Source organism: Prionailurus bengalensis, chromosome A2 (assembly GCF_016509475.1).
Source record: "Prionailurus bengalensis isolate Pbe53 chromosome A2, Fcat_Pben_1.1_paternal_pri, whole genome shotgun sequence".
NCBI classification, from domain to species: Eukaryota; Metazoa; Chordata; class Mammalia; order Carnivora; family Felidae; genus Prionailurus; species Prionailurus bengalensis.
The window spans coordinates 20,787,735-20,804,023 of NC_057348.1; the positions used below are offsets into that span (position 1 = coordinate 20,787,735).

The 16,289-nt window shown below is 58.5% G+C and overlaps 2 protein-coding genes across 6 annotated transcripts; one reads left to right on the top strand and one right to left on the bottom strand.

The window, feature by feature from the left end:
- Positions 1–3,441: 3,441 nt before the first annotated feature.
- GPR62 (G protein-coupled receptor 62) lies at positions 3,442–4,709 on the top strand. Its single transcript, XM_043587503.1, has one exon. It carries the CDS (start codon positions 3,442–3,444, stop codon positions 4,531–4,533), a length of 1,092 nt encoding a protein of 363 aa, XP_043443438.1. The 3' UTR covers positions 4,534–4,709.
- A 549-nt stretch (positions 4,710–5,258) lies between these two features.
- PCBP4 (poly(rC) binding protein 4) lies at positions 5,259–16,079 on the bottom strand. Of its 5 annotated transcripts, XM_043587498.1 has the most exons (15): positions 15,935–16,079; positions 15,185–15,296; positions 11,571–11,659; positions 8,967–9,108; positions 8,799–8,822; positions 8,658–8,690; positions 8,316–8,432; positions 7,963–8,094; positions 7,674–7,802; positions 7,353–7,427; positions 7,144–7,188; positions 7,004–7,067; positions 6,828–6,880; positions 6,569–6,738; positions 5,259–6,147 (listed from the first exon to the last, which is right to left on the bottom strand). In XM_043587498.1, the coding sequence occupies exons 4-15, from the start codon at positions 9,045–9,047 to the stop codon at positions 5,859–5,861; spliced, it is 1,212 nt and encodes a 403-aa protein (XP_043443433.1). In that variant the 5' UTR covers positions 9,048–9,108; positions 11,571–11,659; positions 15,185–15,296; positions 15,935–16,079; the 3' UTR covers positions 5,259–5,858. The 5 variants fall into 5 exon arrangements, with proteins under 5 accessions (XP_043443433.1, XP_043443432.1, XP_043443435.1 ...); XM_043587497.1 differs by lacking the exon at positions 11,571–11,659; XM_043587500.1 differs by lacking the exon at positions 15,935–16,079 and having other exon boundaries at positions 15,185–15,364.
- Positions 16,080–16,289: the final 210 nt, after the last annotated feature.

The window sequence follows — 16,289 nt, forward strand, 5'->3', positions numbered from 1 at the left end:
AACAAACCTAAGTCAAGCTCCAGATGTATTGAATCTTATTCATGACCACCCTCTAGACTGAGGGTCAATGGTCAAAGCAGCAGTTTGAGCACAGGTTCAAATGTTATTTGGATGAGCTATTTATTTCTCTTCAGTGTGGCTGTTATGCATTTGAAATACAGGGAGATTCATTTGTTCCTGTTTATAGTTCACTTTCAGGGAGTTTCCCTCATCTTCACTGATTTGTTTTTTTCAATCCATAGAACATTAACAGAGTCCCCAAAAGTCCAATCTTTTGGACATAAGCATGGACTCTGAAAAGTGTCTTTCTCCAGCCTTTCACTCCATTCCCACCAACCTGCTGCAGTTTCTGATTTATCCTTCCTACATTTCTTTGTGCAAATTAAACCAAAAAAAACCCACATAAACTATGAAGTGTTCCATTTTCCCCCCATTTTTAATTGAGTAGGACTGTTTTGGTGGGAGGGGGCACTCTCCAACCCACCATCGTCTCTGTCCCTCCCCTAGCACCTTTCCCAGCCCACGTTTCTCATTTGCTATTCCCACTTGGCCCTTCTGAACCCTCCCCAGGCCCTGGTGGCTCAGGCACTGCCCCAGCCCTGCAGGCCCAGCTGGGCAGGGAGAAGACGAAGGAGAATGTGTTGGACTTCCCCTTACTCTCAACCAAGACCTCAAAAATCCAGCTTCACCTCCTAGAGGCAAATACCTATGTTTAAATTGTGGCCAAGCTCAGGAAGTGGTGCCTGTGTGGACAGAGCCCAGGAAAAAGGTGACCTGGGCTCCAGGTACAACTTAGCTGTGTGATTTGGGACACATTCCTTACCTCTCTGAGTGCGTTTTCTCATTTGAATAATGGAGAATTGGATCAGGCCCTTCAAATTCCAGCAGGAAATGAGTCAAATCTGGAGGTTCATGCCCTGGTGGCTACCATCTAGCTCTATACAACGCTGATCATGTGCCTGGGGTGGGTTCTAGGGGCACAGGCACAAGCAAGACACAGCCAAAGCCCCTGCTCTCATGGACCTTAAAGGCTAGTACAACAGGCTGTAAACAAGCACATGCATAGATATGAAATTTATCAAGTAGGGAAAGTGCCAGGAAGAAAAATAAGTCAGGGTAAAAGAATTAGTGATGGGAAGGTGGGGGGATGTTAGAAAAGATGGTCACTGAAGGCCTCTCTCAAGCAGAGCCCTGAATTAGGTGAAGGACTAACTCCTGGACAGATCTGAGGGAAGCATATTCTGATAGAGGAAATAGCACATGTGAAGATCCTGAGGTGGAAACCAGTTTGACATGTTGGAGGATCAGCAAGATGGTTGCTATGGCTGGAAGTGTGGTCATCAAGAAAGAGTGTGAGGTCAGGAAGGTGGGGGGAAGGCCAACTGGGCACAGAGGAGCTGAGAGTCTATTCTGATGATGGGAAGCTCTGAGAGGGATAACAGCAGGATCGTGACATGATCTGATTTGTTTTTGGAGGGATCCACTTCAGCAGCTGTGTAGAGATGGACTGGAGGGAGTGTTAATCAAGATCCATCAGCAAAGCTGAAATCACCCTGGGGATTCCAGACAAGGGGAATTTGATACAGGAAAGAAACTGAACTACCAGAGGGGATGGTGAGGCAATCCAAAGATTAGCAACAGCAGGAAGTTGCTACCACCCTTAGGTTGGAGGGATAATGGAAGGAAATGATATTCCACCATGGGAGGCCAGGGTCTCCCTTCAGGTGTGGAACGACAGAGGGGGCTGCATGAAGGAGAAAGAGGCTGTCCTCCACAAAGGACAGTAGATTCAGAGCCCCAGGCTGAGAGCATGAGAGGGAAAATACCTCGGCTTCTTCCCTCCCTCCACCCTCCAGTCTTCTGCTAACTTCCATTAGCTGAATACACCCAAAAACCAGCTATAAAGAACCCTGAGAAGTACAGTTCCCTGGAAGGCGGAGCACTGAGGAAGACTGGGGAATGGATCTGAGGACAAACAAATGACTGCATGAGGTGCAGAGGCAGAGGCCAGATCAGTTGAGAGGATGCTGAAGTGGTTGGTGGTGGGAGAAATGGCTGGATTCACACATATTAATGGACTGGACATGGGGCCTGGGGGAAGGGAGGCATTAGTAAAACCTTCTGAGATGGGGAAGACTCTGAGAGGAGCACACTGAGGAGAGAGGTCAAGAGTCATGGTTCTGTTTTGGACATAGGAAGTTTAAGGCACCCAGTGGTCAAAGTACTGGGGGAGATGTTGGAGAGGCAGGGGAGAGAAAGGAGCTTCGGATATTAAACCACCAGGGCATAGAAGGGGGTTGGACAGGGGACTGGGTGACTTCACCTGGGGGCATATTATCCATTAGAGTCACATGGCTTTCCCAGAGCCAACCACCTCCGGTGTGGGGGGATGCCATACACTGGCTGGGACTGGGTTTTGCACCTTAGGAAAACAGAGGGTGGGGATCTTGCTCTCCCAACCCCTAACCCTGAGAATTGGGGAGGGGTGGTTTCCTAAAGGAAACTCAGGGTGCTCTTAGCAGAAGGGACTTGTTTGCTAACAGCAAAAACAAAACCGAACAAAAAAACAGCAGTCGAAATGGTAACTACACTTAGCGTGGTTTTGTAATGTATAGAATTGTCGAATGTACACCTGAATTAATATATGTCAACTATACTTCAATTAAAACAAAAAACCCCAAGTTTCCCCCAAAGCCTCCTCTTATTAATTCCACACACTATCATGAAGCACCTAGTCTGTGCCAAGTTAATCCTTGTGGAGAGCCTACTATGCGCCACATCCTACGATGTTTTTCCCTCACTTTTCGTAGCCTCCTCTCTGAGAGAACTAGCCCTCCTGTAGCCCTCCCCGCTGCAGCCCTTGTCTTACTGGTACCTCAGTTTCCCCTCAGGACAAAGGCTGAATAATCTGATTACCCCCACTGGTGGAGATGAGAAGGGAGAGCATGTGGAGGACCACTTCCTGCCCTGGGGAAAGGCAGAGCAGGGTCCCACAGACTCTGAAGCCCCCACTCTGATGTCTCAGTCTAGACTCCAGCCTGTGCCTGCTCTGGGCCCCCCTCCAGAGGCACCCCCAGCTCCTCCACAGCACAGTCTCCAGCCAGCAGCTGGCAGCTGCTAGGACCCAGGGGGCTGGTGCCAGGCCCTGCTCCTCCCTTGCCAGCTCTGTCTCTAAAGGGCAACATCAGAGTGTCAGCCAGTACCATCTCCAGCAGAGGCTGAGTTGCGGCGGTAAGGGGAGAGAGAAGTCCCAGCCTTGCATCCCTCCATGGGGCCGCCCAAGCCCCTGAGAGGATGGCAGCCTGGGCGATGGAGCCAGCACCGGGGCATCCTGTGAGGTGAGGGGCCAGAGGAGCAAGGGACAGGTGATGGGAAGGGGGGAGGGAAGACGCTCCATTTCGCTCTCTGCAGCCCAGCACAGGGTGAAGCCTGAGCGCTCGAATGGCCAACACCACAGTGCTGAACACCTCAGAAGTCGCCGTCTCGGCAGGGTTGATCCTGGCGGCTGTCGTGGAGGCAGCAGCACTGCTGGGCAACGGCGCGCTGCTGGTCGTGGTGCTGCGCACCCCAGGACTGCGTGACACGCTCTACCTGGTGCACCTGTGCGTCGTGGACCTGCTGGCGGCCGCCTCCATCATGCCGCTGGGCCTGCTGGCCGCGCCACCGCCCGGGCTGGGCCGCGTGCGCCTGGGCCCCGCGCCGTGCCGCGCCGCGCGCTTCCTCTCGGCGGCGCTGCTCCCCGCCTGCACGCTCGGGGTGGCCGCGCTCGGTCTGGCGCGCTACCGCCTCATAGTGCACCCGCTGCGGCCGGGCGCGCGGCCTCCGCCGGGCCTGGTGCTCACGGCCGTGTGGGCCGCCGCGGGGCTGCTGGGCGCGCTCTCCCTGCTCGGGCCGCCGCCCGCGCCACCCCCGGCTCCACCGCGCTGCTCAGTCCTGGCCGGTGGCCTCGGGCCTTTCCGGCCGCTCTGGGCGCTGCTGGCCTTCGCGCTACCAGCCCTCCTGCTGCTCGGCGCCTACGGCGGCATCTTCCTCGTGGCCCGCCGTGCGGCCCTGCGGCCCCCGCGGCCCGCGCGCGGCTCCCGGCAGCGCTCCGACTCTCTGGATAGCCGCCTCTCCATCTTGCCACCCCTCCGGCCTCGCCTGCCTGGGGGCAAAGCAGCCCTGGCCCCAGCCCTGGCCGTGGGCCAGTTCGCAGCCTGCTGGTTGCCCTATGGCTGTGCGTGCCTGGCGCCCGCTGAGCAAGCCGCAGTGGCTGAGGCTCCCGTCACCTGGGTGGCCTACTCGGCCTTCGCGGTTCACCCCTTCCTGTATGGCCTGCTACAGCGCCCCGTACGCCGGGCACTGGGCCGTCTTGCCCGCCAGGCTCTGCCCCAGCCCCCGCGGACCTGTACTCTCCGGGCCTGGCACCTGCCGACATTTCTGCAGCACCTCCAGGGACCTTCATTGCGCCCTGCCCTAGGCCCTCCTGGGGCACCAGAACAAGCCCCAGATTTGCCAGAAGGGGAGAACCTGAGCATGACAGGGGCCACCTGAGAGGAGATCTGTCTCCCATACTGAGCTGGCACTGGAGAAAGATGGTGGTATCAGAAGGAGGCCCATCCAAACTCCTGCACAGTTCCAGGCAGGTGCCCTGCCTGGATTTCTGGCTCTGGAACAGGAGAAAGAGGGCCTGCAGCCTGGTGAGGCCAAGAGGCTTCTGGGAGCTAGGAATCCTGGGTTCTGAGCCTGACTCTGCATAGCTTTGTATACAGACCTACCCTTTCCTAGGCCTGTTTTCCCATTTGTATCTTGGACCATCTCTAAGAGCTCCTCCAGCTTAGGTGGTTTGGACACTCACGGCTAGTCCCCAGGCCAAAGAAGGAGAGGAAGTGGGCAGGATCACAGAGAAGTGGGCTCTAAGGGTTTACAGCCAAAGGGATGGATGAAGCAGGGCAAGGTCTAGGTAACAGCCACAGCAGGAGGAACCAGTGGAGAGATACTCAGAAGGACTTCCCTGACATCTACACCAAGGAGAGGCTGGACCAAGCTACTGGAACTCCTCTACCAGCTTCTAAAGTGCCCAGAAAACAACTGGATCAGTGTGGTGCCAGAGGCAGGAGGCTGAACAACATGACCCCAAAGGGCCCGAAGCCCCAAAACTGGCATGTGGAAGGAGCCAAAGCCCAATGGGGACCGGTGGATTCACAGATGGGGTCCTCCGGGACCTTGTCAACACCCATTTTCTGGAGGTTTTGCCAACACCCACAATGTTTCACAGCTTCCTGGTCTCTGAGAATATTTATTCAAAAACAGGGATTGAAAAAACTGTACAGAGTGTCTGCTGCTGAGAACTCGGCCCCTGCCTCCACACCACTCCCCCAGCTGCCCAGCAGGGTCCCCTCTTTGGGTTGCCCTCTGCCAAGCCCAGCCAGTCCATTCCAGTCAAAAGGGTATCAGTGGAAGCAGCAGGAATCTGCAGGGAGGTGGGGAGAGAAGCATGGCCCCCAGCCACCCCCCAGCCCTCCTCCCTGATCCCCACAGAGGAGCAGGAGACTGGGAAGCCCTAAGGGATGGGGAGTGCATGAGTGACCCTTTGAAGTGAGGGCACTAAGGATGCTCCCTGCATCCAAGCATAGAGCTAGAGGGGGTGGAGCCCCCTACCCTGGAGCTGCTGCAGTTCCCCAGACCCTGGGCCAGAAACTGCTCCCGCTCTAAGAGGAGTTACTCCCACAAACCGGGGCCGGGTAGGGGGTGCATCCATGCGTCTGGGCATTAGTGGTGTTTGGGACCCCAGGGTGGAGTCTCCTTGGGCAGATAGGGTGCAGAGGCAGCCCCTACCGGTGGTCCTGCCTGCCCCTGCGCCTGTGCCTCAGCCGGCCTCAGTAGGGGGAGAATTTCTGCCGCTCAGCTTTCTTGCTCCCATTGGCTGCTGCCATCTTGGCAGTGTAGGCCGCCAAGCCCGGCGGCGGCCCTGGGGAGGCAGGTGGTAGAGCCAAGAAGGGCACAGGCTTGAGGCCGATGAAGTTGGAGAGGGAGATGGCATAGGGTGTACCCAGCAGGCCTGGGGGAGCTGTGGGCAGGGCCGTCAGGGGCGGCGAGAAGGGGGCAGGCAGGTCTGTGGGGGCCGAGCCGGGCGTCCCCCCAGAGGTAGACTTGGCCGTTTCTAGACTGGAGAGAGGGATATGGGGGGAGATGCAGGGGAAGGTGGGGGTGAGAGAGGGGCAATGAGGGCAAATATAGGGGAGATTAGATGAAAGATGGAGAGGAATCGAGAACAATGTTCAACCCGAGAGAACAGGAATGGCAGGAGAGCGGGAAACGGGAAGAAAGAATAAGCAGGTAAGGTACGGGGTGAGAGGAGACGCAGGGAGGGCAAAACCCAGTGGAAAAAGACAGGGATGGGAAAAGAAGACACAAGGAATAGACGTGGAGGGGAGATGGGGCAACATGGAGTGGGAAAGGCAGGGTTGGGGAGGCAGAGGACACACCCAGACAGAGACAGAGAAGGGAGATCAGCTTTCCCGCCCCAAGTGTGCTTTTCACAGGCACATAAGCCCCGTGACCTGGGACACCCCCTCCCCACACTCACCAGGCAGTGATGAGGTACTGGGCCAGGGCGATGGAGACAGGGGAACCAGTGATGGTCACGTGCCTCTCGCCAGCACCCTCTGCTTGGTTCCCGATCTTGATATGTGCCCCTGACATCTGCCGGATCTCACTGATCTTGCTGCCCTGGCGCCCGATCACGCAGCCAATCAGCTGGGGGGACAACAGAATTCAACCCGAGGCCCGGCCCAGACTCCTGGGCCCCTGCTGCCCACCCTCAAACTACCCGATCCCCTGCTCACATCGTTGGGAACCAAGAACTCCTGTGAGCTGGTCTGTGTGCCAGGATCCAGTCCTGGGAGGGAGGAGAAGAGGGATCAGATGTGCTTCTGGGCCTTTCCTGCCTCCCCATGTACATCCCAAGGGGGCTGTCTGCCCCTTGGAGTGTGCCCTTGCCTCCTTCTGCAGGGCTGCTCACCTGGCACCATGCTGGGTGAGGCAAAGGGGACTGCGTGGCCCGAGAGCTGCTGGAGCTTGGTGACCTGTGCCAAAGAAGAAGGGTCGGAAGTCAGAGGAGGCCTGGTTTGGGAAGGACTCCCTTGGGCTATGGTTACTCACCTCAGCTGGGGTCACAGCCCCATACTGACCCTGGACAGAAAAGCCCTGTGGGAGACAAAGTGGGTGAAGGGGGGTTACTGTGACAAGTCAGACCAATTTGGCCAGTCACTCCTCCTCCCACCCAACCTCCAAGTCCTTCTTCCAACCCTCCCCCATCTCAAGTCCCTTCTCCAGTAATGCTTCTCACCCCTCTTACTGTTCCACCTCACCTGGTTGGCAGAGAGAAGGACGGTACCTAAGGAGAGGCTTGGATGATATGGGATAGTAGCTCCTTTGGGTGGGGACTAGAAGGCACAAATGGGGGAGGCTCTGTCAGGACCCTCCAGGCCCCCCTGTATCCCCCAAGGGCCTATGTTTTTAAGGCCCTTCCCATGACCCCCAGGGTAAATGCATCCCGACACCCTGGAGCTCCCAGTCCATCCCTGCAGCCCTGCCCTGCCTCCACCCAGTGCCATATGCATAGGACTTGGTGGCCTGACAAGACGGACCAGGGCCCATCCCCATCCCCTCTCCCTGCACCAGGGCAGCACCTCCAGGATAACAGCACAGATCTGGCGCACACACAGGATGATGGCATCAGGTACCCCGGACACAGTGACAGCACGCTCTGTAGAGTTGGGGAGCAGGTCTCCCGCCACCTGCACCTGGGCACCCGTGGTCTGCAAGCAGAGAACAGGGGCCACTTCTGGCTGCCCTCGTAATCCAGGCTAGGGCTGCCCAGGCTTAGAGCTCCCCAGGGGACAGGAAGCCATAAGCCCAGGTACACTCTCTGAAGTGGAGGGTAGGACTCCCCGAGGGTGGTATCCCCCTTCTCCTCACCTCTCGAATCTCCTTGATCTTGGTGCCAGCCTTCCCAATCAGTGAGCCACACTGGCTTGCAGGGATGACAAGGCGCAGGGTCACCGGAGGCCTGGAGACATTTCCACCATTTGCAGGAGCAGCACAAAGGTCCTGGGTAGGAAGACTGTGGTTTGGCTGTGCTTGCCCCACCCCCGGAGCACCTTCCTGCTGGGGTTTGAAGGAGGGAAGCCCTGTCCAAATCCCACCCTAATGAAAGAACCCTGCCCCGGGCTTAGCCTTTCTTACCACCTACAGCCACTGCGTGGAGTCGGAGCCCTGTTCCCCTGCCCCAGGAAACCACCCCTGGCCTCCCACCCCAGCCACCCACGGACCTCATCCAGCTTGAAGGCGATCATGGAGACTGCATGGAAGACGGCTGCTGTGGACCCAGTGATGGTGGTGATGCGCTCGGGGCAGGAACCCTCAGAGATGGTGATCCGGGCACTGCTCTGCGGGTACAGAAAGGCCGGGCAGCAGGTCTCCTTCTCCACTTCCCTGCCAGGAACCTGTCTGCCTGCCCACTCACCAGGCCCCGGCCAAGGCTGGAAACAGCTACCTTCCAAGGGCACTCACTGGTCATCCCAAACAGTGGGGTTCAGGGAAAATGCAGCTAGGGATCTCCCCTCCCCTCCAAACCAGGTGCCCTGGGCAGCTCTCCCAAACTCCATCCTCACCTGCTCCCGGATTCGCTTTACAGTCTCTCCTTTCTGTAGGAGACAAAATACAGAATGGCTCTTAGCCTGACTGGTCACTGCCCCCACACCTGGCCTAAGGCCTCAGATTGAAGTCTACACAGAACAGAACTGGGCACCTACCTTCCCAATTATGCTGCCAACCTCCTGCAAATGAGACAAGAGTAGAGTCAGGGAGCACCAATGCCCCAGGCCCTGCCCCTCCGCCGGGACAGGAGCTCTAGCAGAGACAGAACGCAGGAGATCAAACTGCTGGCTGGCCATGCCTCACCTTGCCCCCCACCCACTCACCTTTCCATGCATTAGCATCCGAAGTGTGAGGGTGATGCTGAGCTCTGGCTCCTCCTCCAGCCCCGCATCTGAACCACTCATCCTGTCAGGCGGGGCTGGGGCCACAGCGGCCTGGGGGTGCGTCCACGGTGCCCAGCCGGCTCTGGCGGGTGCAGCAGAAGCGGGGTTAGAGAGGAGCCCAGGTCTCTTTTGGGTTCCCTGCCCTTACATGAAGATATCAGAGCCAAACTAACTAAATTCCTACAGAAGAGAGACAGTTTCGAATGTCACACTGACCGGTGTCCTTGTATACAACTACTTGTTAGGTAACCCTGGACAGTTCATTTAACCCATCTGAGCCTCCGCTTCCTCATCTGTAAGAGGAGACTACTAAGTCCTACCATCAAAGAGTTATGAGAATTAAAATGAGCTAAGTACATATGCGGTAGGCAGCCAGTCTCCATGGGTATCCTTCCCTTTCCCACATATATTAGAAAAATTAACCAGGAGGCCTATGGGAGTCCAGAGAGGGAGAGCCTCCTCTCTGACCTTTTGGAAAAGGGGACCCCTGTGGATTGGGCCTTGAAAGTTTGGCTAAGGTTGAAGTTATTTCAAATGAGAAGCACTTGCATCCAGGAGCCAGAGCTCCCCACCCCCCGCCCCTGCCCCAGGACTATAACATAGAGTTGCTGCTGGAGCTGAGGCTGGAGAGCCCATCGGGAGCCACAGGAAGGCCTTGAAAGGAGGGTGGAAGTAAAGATAGCAAGGTTCTAGGAGGGTCCATTTGCCCCAGCCTTCCCACTGCCCGGCAGAGGCTTGTGGGGATTGGGGCACAAGGGCTGGGAATACCACCTCCACTGGTCACTAAAGCAGAGCCTCCCTGCAGACAGCAGGGTTCATTCAGCACATGGGGCAAGGGGGGTGGTGTCAGGAGACCAGCAGTCTGCATAATGGTTTTCCAAGCCATCTCCTGTGTGCTGCAGAGGTAAGAAGTGGCCACATTCCCAGCCAGGAATACTTTCTACTGCACCAGACACAAGTCACTGGGCTCCCAGTCTCAATTTCCTCACCTATAAAATGGAGAGAATGCTTCCCCCCTGGGACTGGGTGATGGGTAAGAAAGGGATTTGGGGGCTGGGAAATGTCAAGGCCGTTAACTGTTAACTGACAGAGGAAGGAGGAGCCAGAGATTAGCTTCTGGGATTAGCCCAGCCGCCAGCCCTCCCAGCCCTCCCTACCCGACCCCTTTTCATGCCCCGACTTAATCCTGAACCTTAATCCTGCTTGGAAATCCCTCTCCTCCAGCCGGCTGTCTCCTACCAAGGCTCAGCCTTGATGGGGAGCTAACTGGGGGACCAGAACCCAAGGCAGAAAATGGAGTGGGACCAATTGGTGCCAAAGCTGAGCCAAGACCAAGCCCTAACTCTGCAAATTCCTTCTGCCCAGGAGGGTGTGGGAGCCAAGGATGAGTGTACCTACCTAGAGCACTCTAGAGACCTCTGGGCACCTTCTTCCTCAGCCCCCTGCCCTATTCTGACATGAGGGTCAAGGGCGTGGAGCATTGTCCAATCCCCTCGTTGGAACCCCCGTGCTAGCCAGAGCTTGGGCGTGGAGTAGGAAAGGGGTGCCCCCAGCCTGGCTTTCTCAGGAAGCCCAAGCAAGCCACTCTACGGCATGAGGCCTGTTCCTTCCCTGTACCATTGGGTGACAATGCTGTCCCCCCAAGCACTCAGTAACTTGTCTCCCCAGCATAGGCTCCTCCCTTCCCTTGAGTCCTGTCCATAGGCTCTCCAGAGGTCAGAAGTCAACAGTGGATACAGGGACTCTGTTCTGTGAGCATCCTGGCCAGCCTCATGCTGGCTGCCCTTGCTAATGTTCCCCCAGCTGCATGCACTTCCTCCAGCAAAGCACTTGTAATGACGTGCTTAGTTTGTGCCTCCCTGGACAGCCAAGCTTGGGAGCCCCTTAGAGCAGGGGCCAAGGCTGCCACCTTCTCCTTATGTCCCCAGAGCTCAGACCTCAGACCAGAGCCAAGCTGGAGAAGGTGTTCAGAACATAATGGTGAGCTGAACAAATGAATTCACCAGACAGAAGGCAACCTGATGCCAACAGAGGGTCTATAACCTGCCCAAGGTCACAGAGAGGTGGGGGAAAGCACAGTCCTGCCTGCTAGTGTGGGGCTCTGTCACAGGCCCCGTCCGCCTCTCCTTTCTGGCTGTCCCGTCTGGATTTGTCAGTCCTCTTCCTGGAGCAGGGCTCTTGAAAGGTGAGGAGCAGACTTAGTAGTCTGTGAGACCCCTGCCTGGCTAGTACATGTGGGTCATGTCTGGAAAGGACTGACAACTTGTCCAAAGCTACGGTCTTAGGCTCCAGAATTTTCAGACACTCAGGGACTCCTTTGGAGTGGCAATCAGTGGGAGACTTCACACTGTCCCCATACCATTGCCACATTACCTCTTGGGGTCATAAGGCTTGAGGAAAAAAGGGCAAAGGGCCTAGAATGTGGCCAGAACTAGAGTTCCTGCCCTGCAAATGGTACCTGGGTCTGTAGTAGAGACCACTGCCTCAAGTTCCATGGGTGACCTTGGCCAGGCCTTCACCTGACATGGACCTCAGTTTACCCACCTGTGCTATGTGTGTATGTATGGGGCTGGGGGTTGCTGGTGCTGGTATCTCTGTGTCCTTCCTGTTCTGAGACACCCTCAAGATCTTTCCTGTTTTTAGGAGAGAACAAGAGTTCCTGACACAGGTTTCCCAAATTAGTCTCCTAGGGGCCCTAAGAGCAAACAGTCCTATTAGGCGTGCTGGCTCCCCTTCTGCCCTCACTAGGGTTCTAGGGAGTTATTTGCTGGTGGGCCCTGGGTCCCTGCTGGGCCACCCACATGGCAGCCACACGTCATGCCATACTGACCTCCAGCTCACCTCTGGGGGTGCCCAGCCCCCTCTGGTCAGCAGGGCTCCTTGGCAGAACATACCAAGCTCAGACCAGGCCTCTGACCTCGGGTGTTCCCTTCTGCTCCCCAGGCCCCCTCCCCAGATCAAGTGCCCACTCCTTCTGTCCCTGGCTTCCTGCCACCCAGGCTGGAGGGGGCGGGGGGGGGGGGTGACAGCTGTGTAAGCGATGGCGGCTGCCCCTTCCTGCCCCTCCCCCCCAGCTGTCTCTCTCTCATGACAGCTGCCCAATCAAAGGGCCGGGGGCTTAGCCAGCTCCCCCCCACATGCAGGGATCAAGTGTCCACCCTGGCTTTGTTCTGGAGCAAGAACAATCCGGGGGAGGGGAGGGCTCCTGGGGCCAGGCAACTCAAGTGGACGGGACCGCCCCTTGGGGGATTCCCTTGGCTCTGCTAGCCAGTGTCTGGACCAACCAACCAGGGCCTACAGACCCACCTGGGCTAGAGAGAAAGTGTGTGTGTGGGGGGGGCAGTCTCCAAGTTCATCCCCCACCTCACATCCCCTGACATCCCCCTCAGCACCACCAGGCTCCAACCTAGCAGCCTCCTACTCCTAATCCAAAAGCAGCCATGCTGGCCACACCCAGTGATGCTGGGGAATGGCTCGGGACATCAGGCGAAGCAGGGCGTGGCGGGAGGTGGACACTAGGCTTGGGGAGATCAGCACTGAGGGAGGGATCCTAACTCCCTTGCCTATCCCCTTCACTGGGTATGCTCCCCCTTCTTGATTACCCAGGCCTCTACAGGAAATGTTCCAGTATCCCCCGACCCATGTGCCCAGCCTCTCAGCCTTACAGCTTCCCAGGATGACCATTCATAGCACTTCTTGGGAGAGTCAGGGGAGGAGAGGCCTGCAGGGGAGCAGCCTGGGGGGTCCATGAGCTCCACCCTCTGGTTTCCTGACCCAAAACTATCCTGTAGAATCTGTGCTAGGCAGCGAAGGGGAGCTCTGACAAGTTGTCTGGTGTCAGAAATGCTATAGCCTCCTTAGGGCATCATTAGGCAACTCCTCAAGAGTCCTCACAGCCGAGGGAAACTGAGGCAGGCCCAGACTGGGGTCCAGGAGGAAGGACACAGCTTCATGGTACAGCCCCACCCCCTGATACCCTTTGCCTCACCCAAATTGAGAAAGGTCTCTAGCTTTTATTTTCCATGCTGGAGACTCGGTCATTCTGCTGCTCAACAGCCATCGATGGCTCCCCACTGCCCAAGGAATAAAGCCTGATCACCATAGACAAGCACTCAAGGCCCTTTGTGATCTGGTCCCTGCCAGCTTCTCTTCTCTCATCTCTACCCCTTCTCCCCTACACACCAGGCTGCAAAACACGCCTAGCACCTCCAGGCCTCTGGGCCTTTGCCCAGGCTGAACCCAGCTTGAAATGCCCATCCTCCTCACTCTCTGTCAAAATCCTTCTCAAATGCCACCTCCTCTGTGAAGCCTTCCCCAACCTTCCAAGTCAGATATAATCACTCAGGCCTCTGTGCCCCCTAAAGATATGCCTCAACTCAAAGGAGCCCCAACTGGGCATTTTCAAGCCTATCTTTCTACTACCCAGGAAAGTAAGAGTTCCTCCAGGAGATCAGGAGCCAGGACGTGTGCAGGGAGAAGGGCCTGGTGGCATTAGGGACCAGAGATGGGGCTGAGGGTCCCAGAGAAGCAGTAAGGATGGGGTGAGATCAGGGCATGGGGGGACCAGCCACATAGGAGGCCCAGGATCTGGCTGGACAGAATCCTCTCTCCATTCCTCAGCAGAGCCCCTGCTCCTGCTGTTTCTTTGGATCTAGGTGCTTCCAGGGCATGTCACTGGGGTGGGGAATTTGTGCTGTGCTTTGAGACTTCCAGGGGCACAGAATGGGTTCCCCATGTGGAAGGGAGGCTGGAAGAAGAGCTGGGGAGTGGCGCAGGTTTCACAAAATCAGAACCTGAGGCCCAAAGAGGAACGCATTTGTTTACAAGGCTACATGAAAGGCAACTGGCAGAGCTGGGAGAATCAGGGGTCCACCTGTGCAGCTCAGAGCTCTTTCCTCAAGAGGTCATTGCCACTGGGCGATGGTGATGGAAGCTAGAGGGGGGGTAGGTGGCAGGGATGGGAGTAGGGAGGGTGGACAGAGCCTGTCTGGGGACACAGGGCGGGGCAAAGCCAGCCTCCCTGTGGCCTGGGCCTGCCAGGGTGTGTGGGCCGCCTGCTCCCAGCCCCCCACCCTGAGCATGCAGGAAGAACAATCCCCTTGTGTTTGGGCAGTCTGAGCCTGCATGCTGATGAAGGCTGGGGGGTGGGGGCTGGGATGGGGGTGCTTTGGAGATTGAGGGGGTTCCAGGGCCCAGAGCGACTAGGGGACCTCCAGATGGGAAAAGGATAGGATCCCAGGTGCTGGCCCTGAAGCAGTGAGGGTAACCTCAGGAAAGAGTGAAGACTGGAGCTAAGGTTTAAGCTCCTGGAGAGTCCCTGGGGTCTAAGAGCTCTTTGTAGGAGAAGGAGGGCCCCTAGGGATACATGCCCTGTTGGTCCAGCATAAAGGTAAACATTGTGGGCTTGGTGGGGACCAAGAGCCCACATTCTGGAAGGGGGGCATGCAACTGGCTGTGGGTGCATCCCCTTGAAGACCACTCCCCATGGTGCTGGAGCCGGGCGGAGCACTGGGTGCCACAGGTCTCAAGATGGCGGGCCTGGGACAGGGAAGTGAGGAGGTGGGCACCTCCCTCTCCTGGCCAGGCAGGCATGAGAGCCAGGCTGAAGTGAGTAGCCAGAGACACCCCCTGTCCTCCAGGACTCCAGCTAGAAGCTAGGTCAGAGCTGAGGGGCTGAAGAGCCACAGGGCATGAAGGACCACTCTGAGCCCCCAACTGTCATCTCCACACACCCCTGGATGGAGATCTGTCTGCCGCCCCCCCCCCCCCCCAAATCAAGGACTGCGGAGAATGGGAAGGGGTGTGTGTCCAGCCAGGAACTGCAGGGGAATGGCAGATGGGGATAGAGATGGAGCAGAACCAGAACCCAAGGCAGGAGATCGAGAAGAGCAGGTCCAAAGAACAGAAACAGCAGGTGGGATGTGGGCCTCGAATCTGGGGTCTCAGGTCCAGGAAGGCCCTCCCTTGGTGCTGGGGGCTCCTCTGGCAGAGCAGCGCCCCCCACCTGTGCAGGCCTGGGCCCGAGTGGGACAGGGAAGCATGTCTCCCAGTCTCCCAAATCTGGACCCCGGCCTGTAGACTCCAGCGCGGGCTCCCCACCCCCCGGCCGAACCCCCAAACTTCGCGGCCCGCGGTGCCCCGCCCGGCCCGCGCCCTACCTCGCTGGGGCTGTCCTGCGGCGGCGGCGGCGGCGGCGGCGCGGCGGCTGGGCCGCTCAGTCCCACATTGTCCCCGGGAGAGGCGGCCGCTCACAACTGCGAGTGACATCAGCTGCGAACAATGAGGGGTTTGACAGGCGCGGAGCCCGGCCGGCCCGGAGCCCGGCTCCGCGCCCCCCCCCCCCACCCCCCGGCCCGCCAGGCCCGGCCCCTCCCCGCCCCCTCCCCGGATCCGATTACAGCGCGGCGGGCCCGCCCCAGCCGCCCCAGTGCCGCAGCCGCCCGCCCCGCCCCGCGCGCCGCGGTGCGCCCCGAGCGGTGGCCGCTTCCGGGAGGGCTGGTGCGACCCTCCCCCGGGAGGTCGTCCGCGCGCCGAGAGCGGGGGACCTGGCTGGGTAGGGGTGGAGGGGGTGCCTGGCCGCGAGCGACCGCCCAGTGGTCCCGCGGTGCCTGGCCCCGAGCCCCTGCGCTCTCTGCCCGCCAGGGCCGCCCGCCCGGCGCCTGCGCCGAGCCCACCGCTCCCAAATCTCGGCCGCGGGCCGGTCGCCAGGCCCCACGCTGCCTCGCTCGGGCTCGGATCCCTCGGAGCCCGGATTTCGACCCTCCGCCCGACCCGGTTCCCAGCTCTGCTCGCTTCTGCGCCTTCCATCCCCGCAACCCCGCGCGGGGCTCTCGCCCACCAAGACCCGCGCCCCTCAACCACCCACAGCTTCCGCGAGGCCCGGCCCTTGTCCACCCGGGACAAGTTACCGGACCAGCTGGAGGAGGGGCCTGAGAGCGGTGTGATCCCGTGCAGCCCGCCCCGCCATTCTCCCAAAGCTACCCCCAGAATTCCTTCTGGGGACTAGGGTCGCAAGGGCCGCGACGCAGTAGAGTACTCCGCTAGGGAATGGGAGGAGTTGGACGGTCCCCCAAGCCCTCTCCTTCCCCCACCGCACCCCCTGGGGAGCAGATCTACCTCCCCCTCTCCTTCGTAATCGGCTCAGCCTGGTCCCACTGACCTCCACCTCCCCCCACAGCTGAGTCTCTTGGCACCTGGGTGTGTGTGGGTGGGGAGGGGAATCCAATCTCCCTTCCCCTCCATCTGGCCGGGTGGACAAAGGGC

Excerpts from the sequence above, each read along its gene's own strand:
- GPR62 (XM_043587503.1), top strand. The coding sequence starts at position 3,442 with ATGGCCAACACCACAGTGCTGAACACCTCAGAAGTCGCCGTCTCGGCA.
- PCBP4 (XM_043587497.1), bottom strand. The coding sequence starts at position 9,047 with ATGAGTGGTTCAGATGCGGGGCTGGAGGAGGAGCCAGAGCTCAGCATC. Across the intron at positions 6,881-7,003 it reads CTCACCCAGCATGGTGCCAG|GACTGGATCCTGGCACACAG; the intron begins GTGAGCAGCCCT and ends CCTCCCTCCCAG. Across the intron at positions 6,148-6,568 it reads CAGTACCTCATCACTGCCTG|TCTAGAAACGGCCAAGTCTA; the intron begins GTGAGTGTGGGG and ends CCCTCTCTCCAG.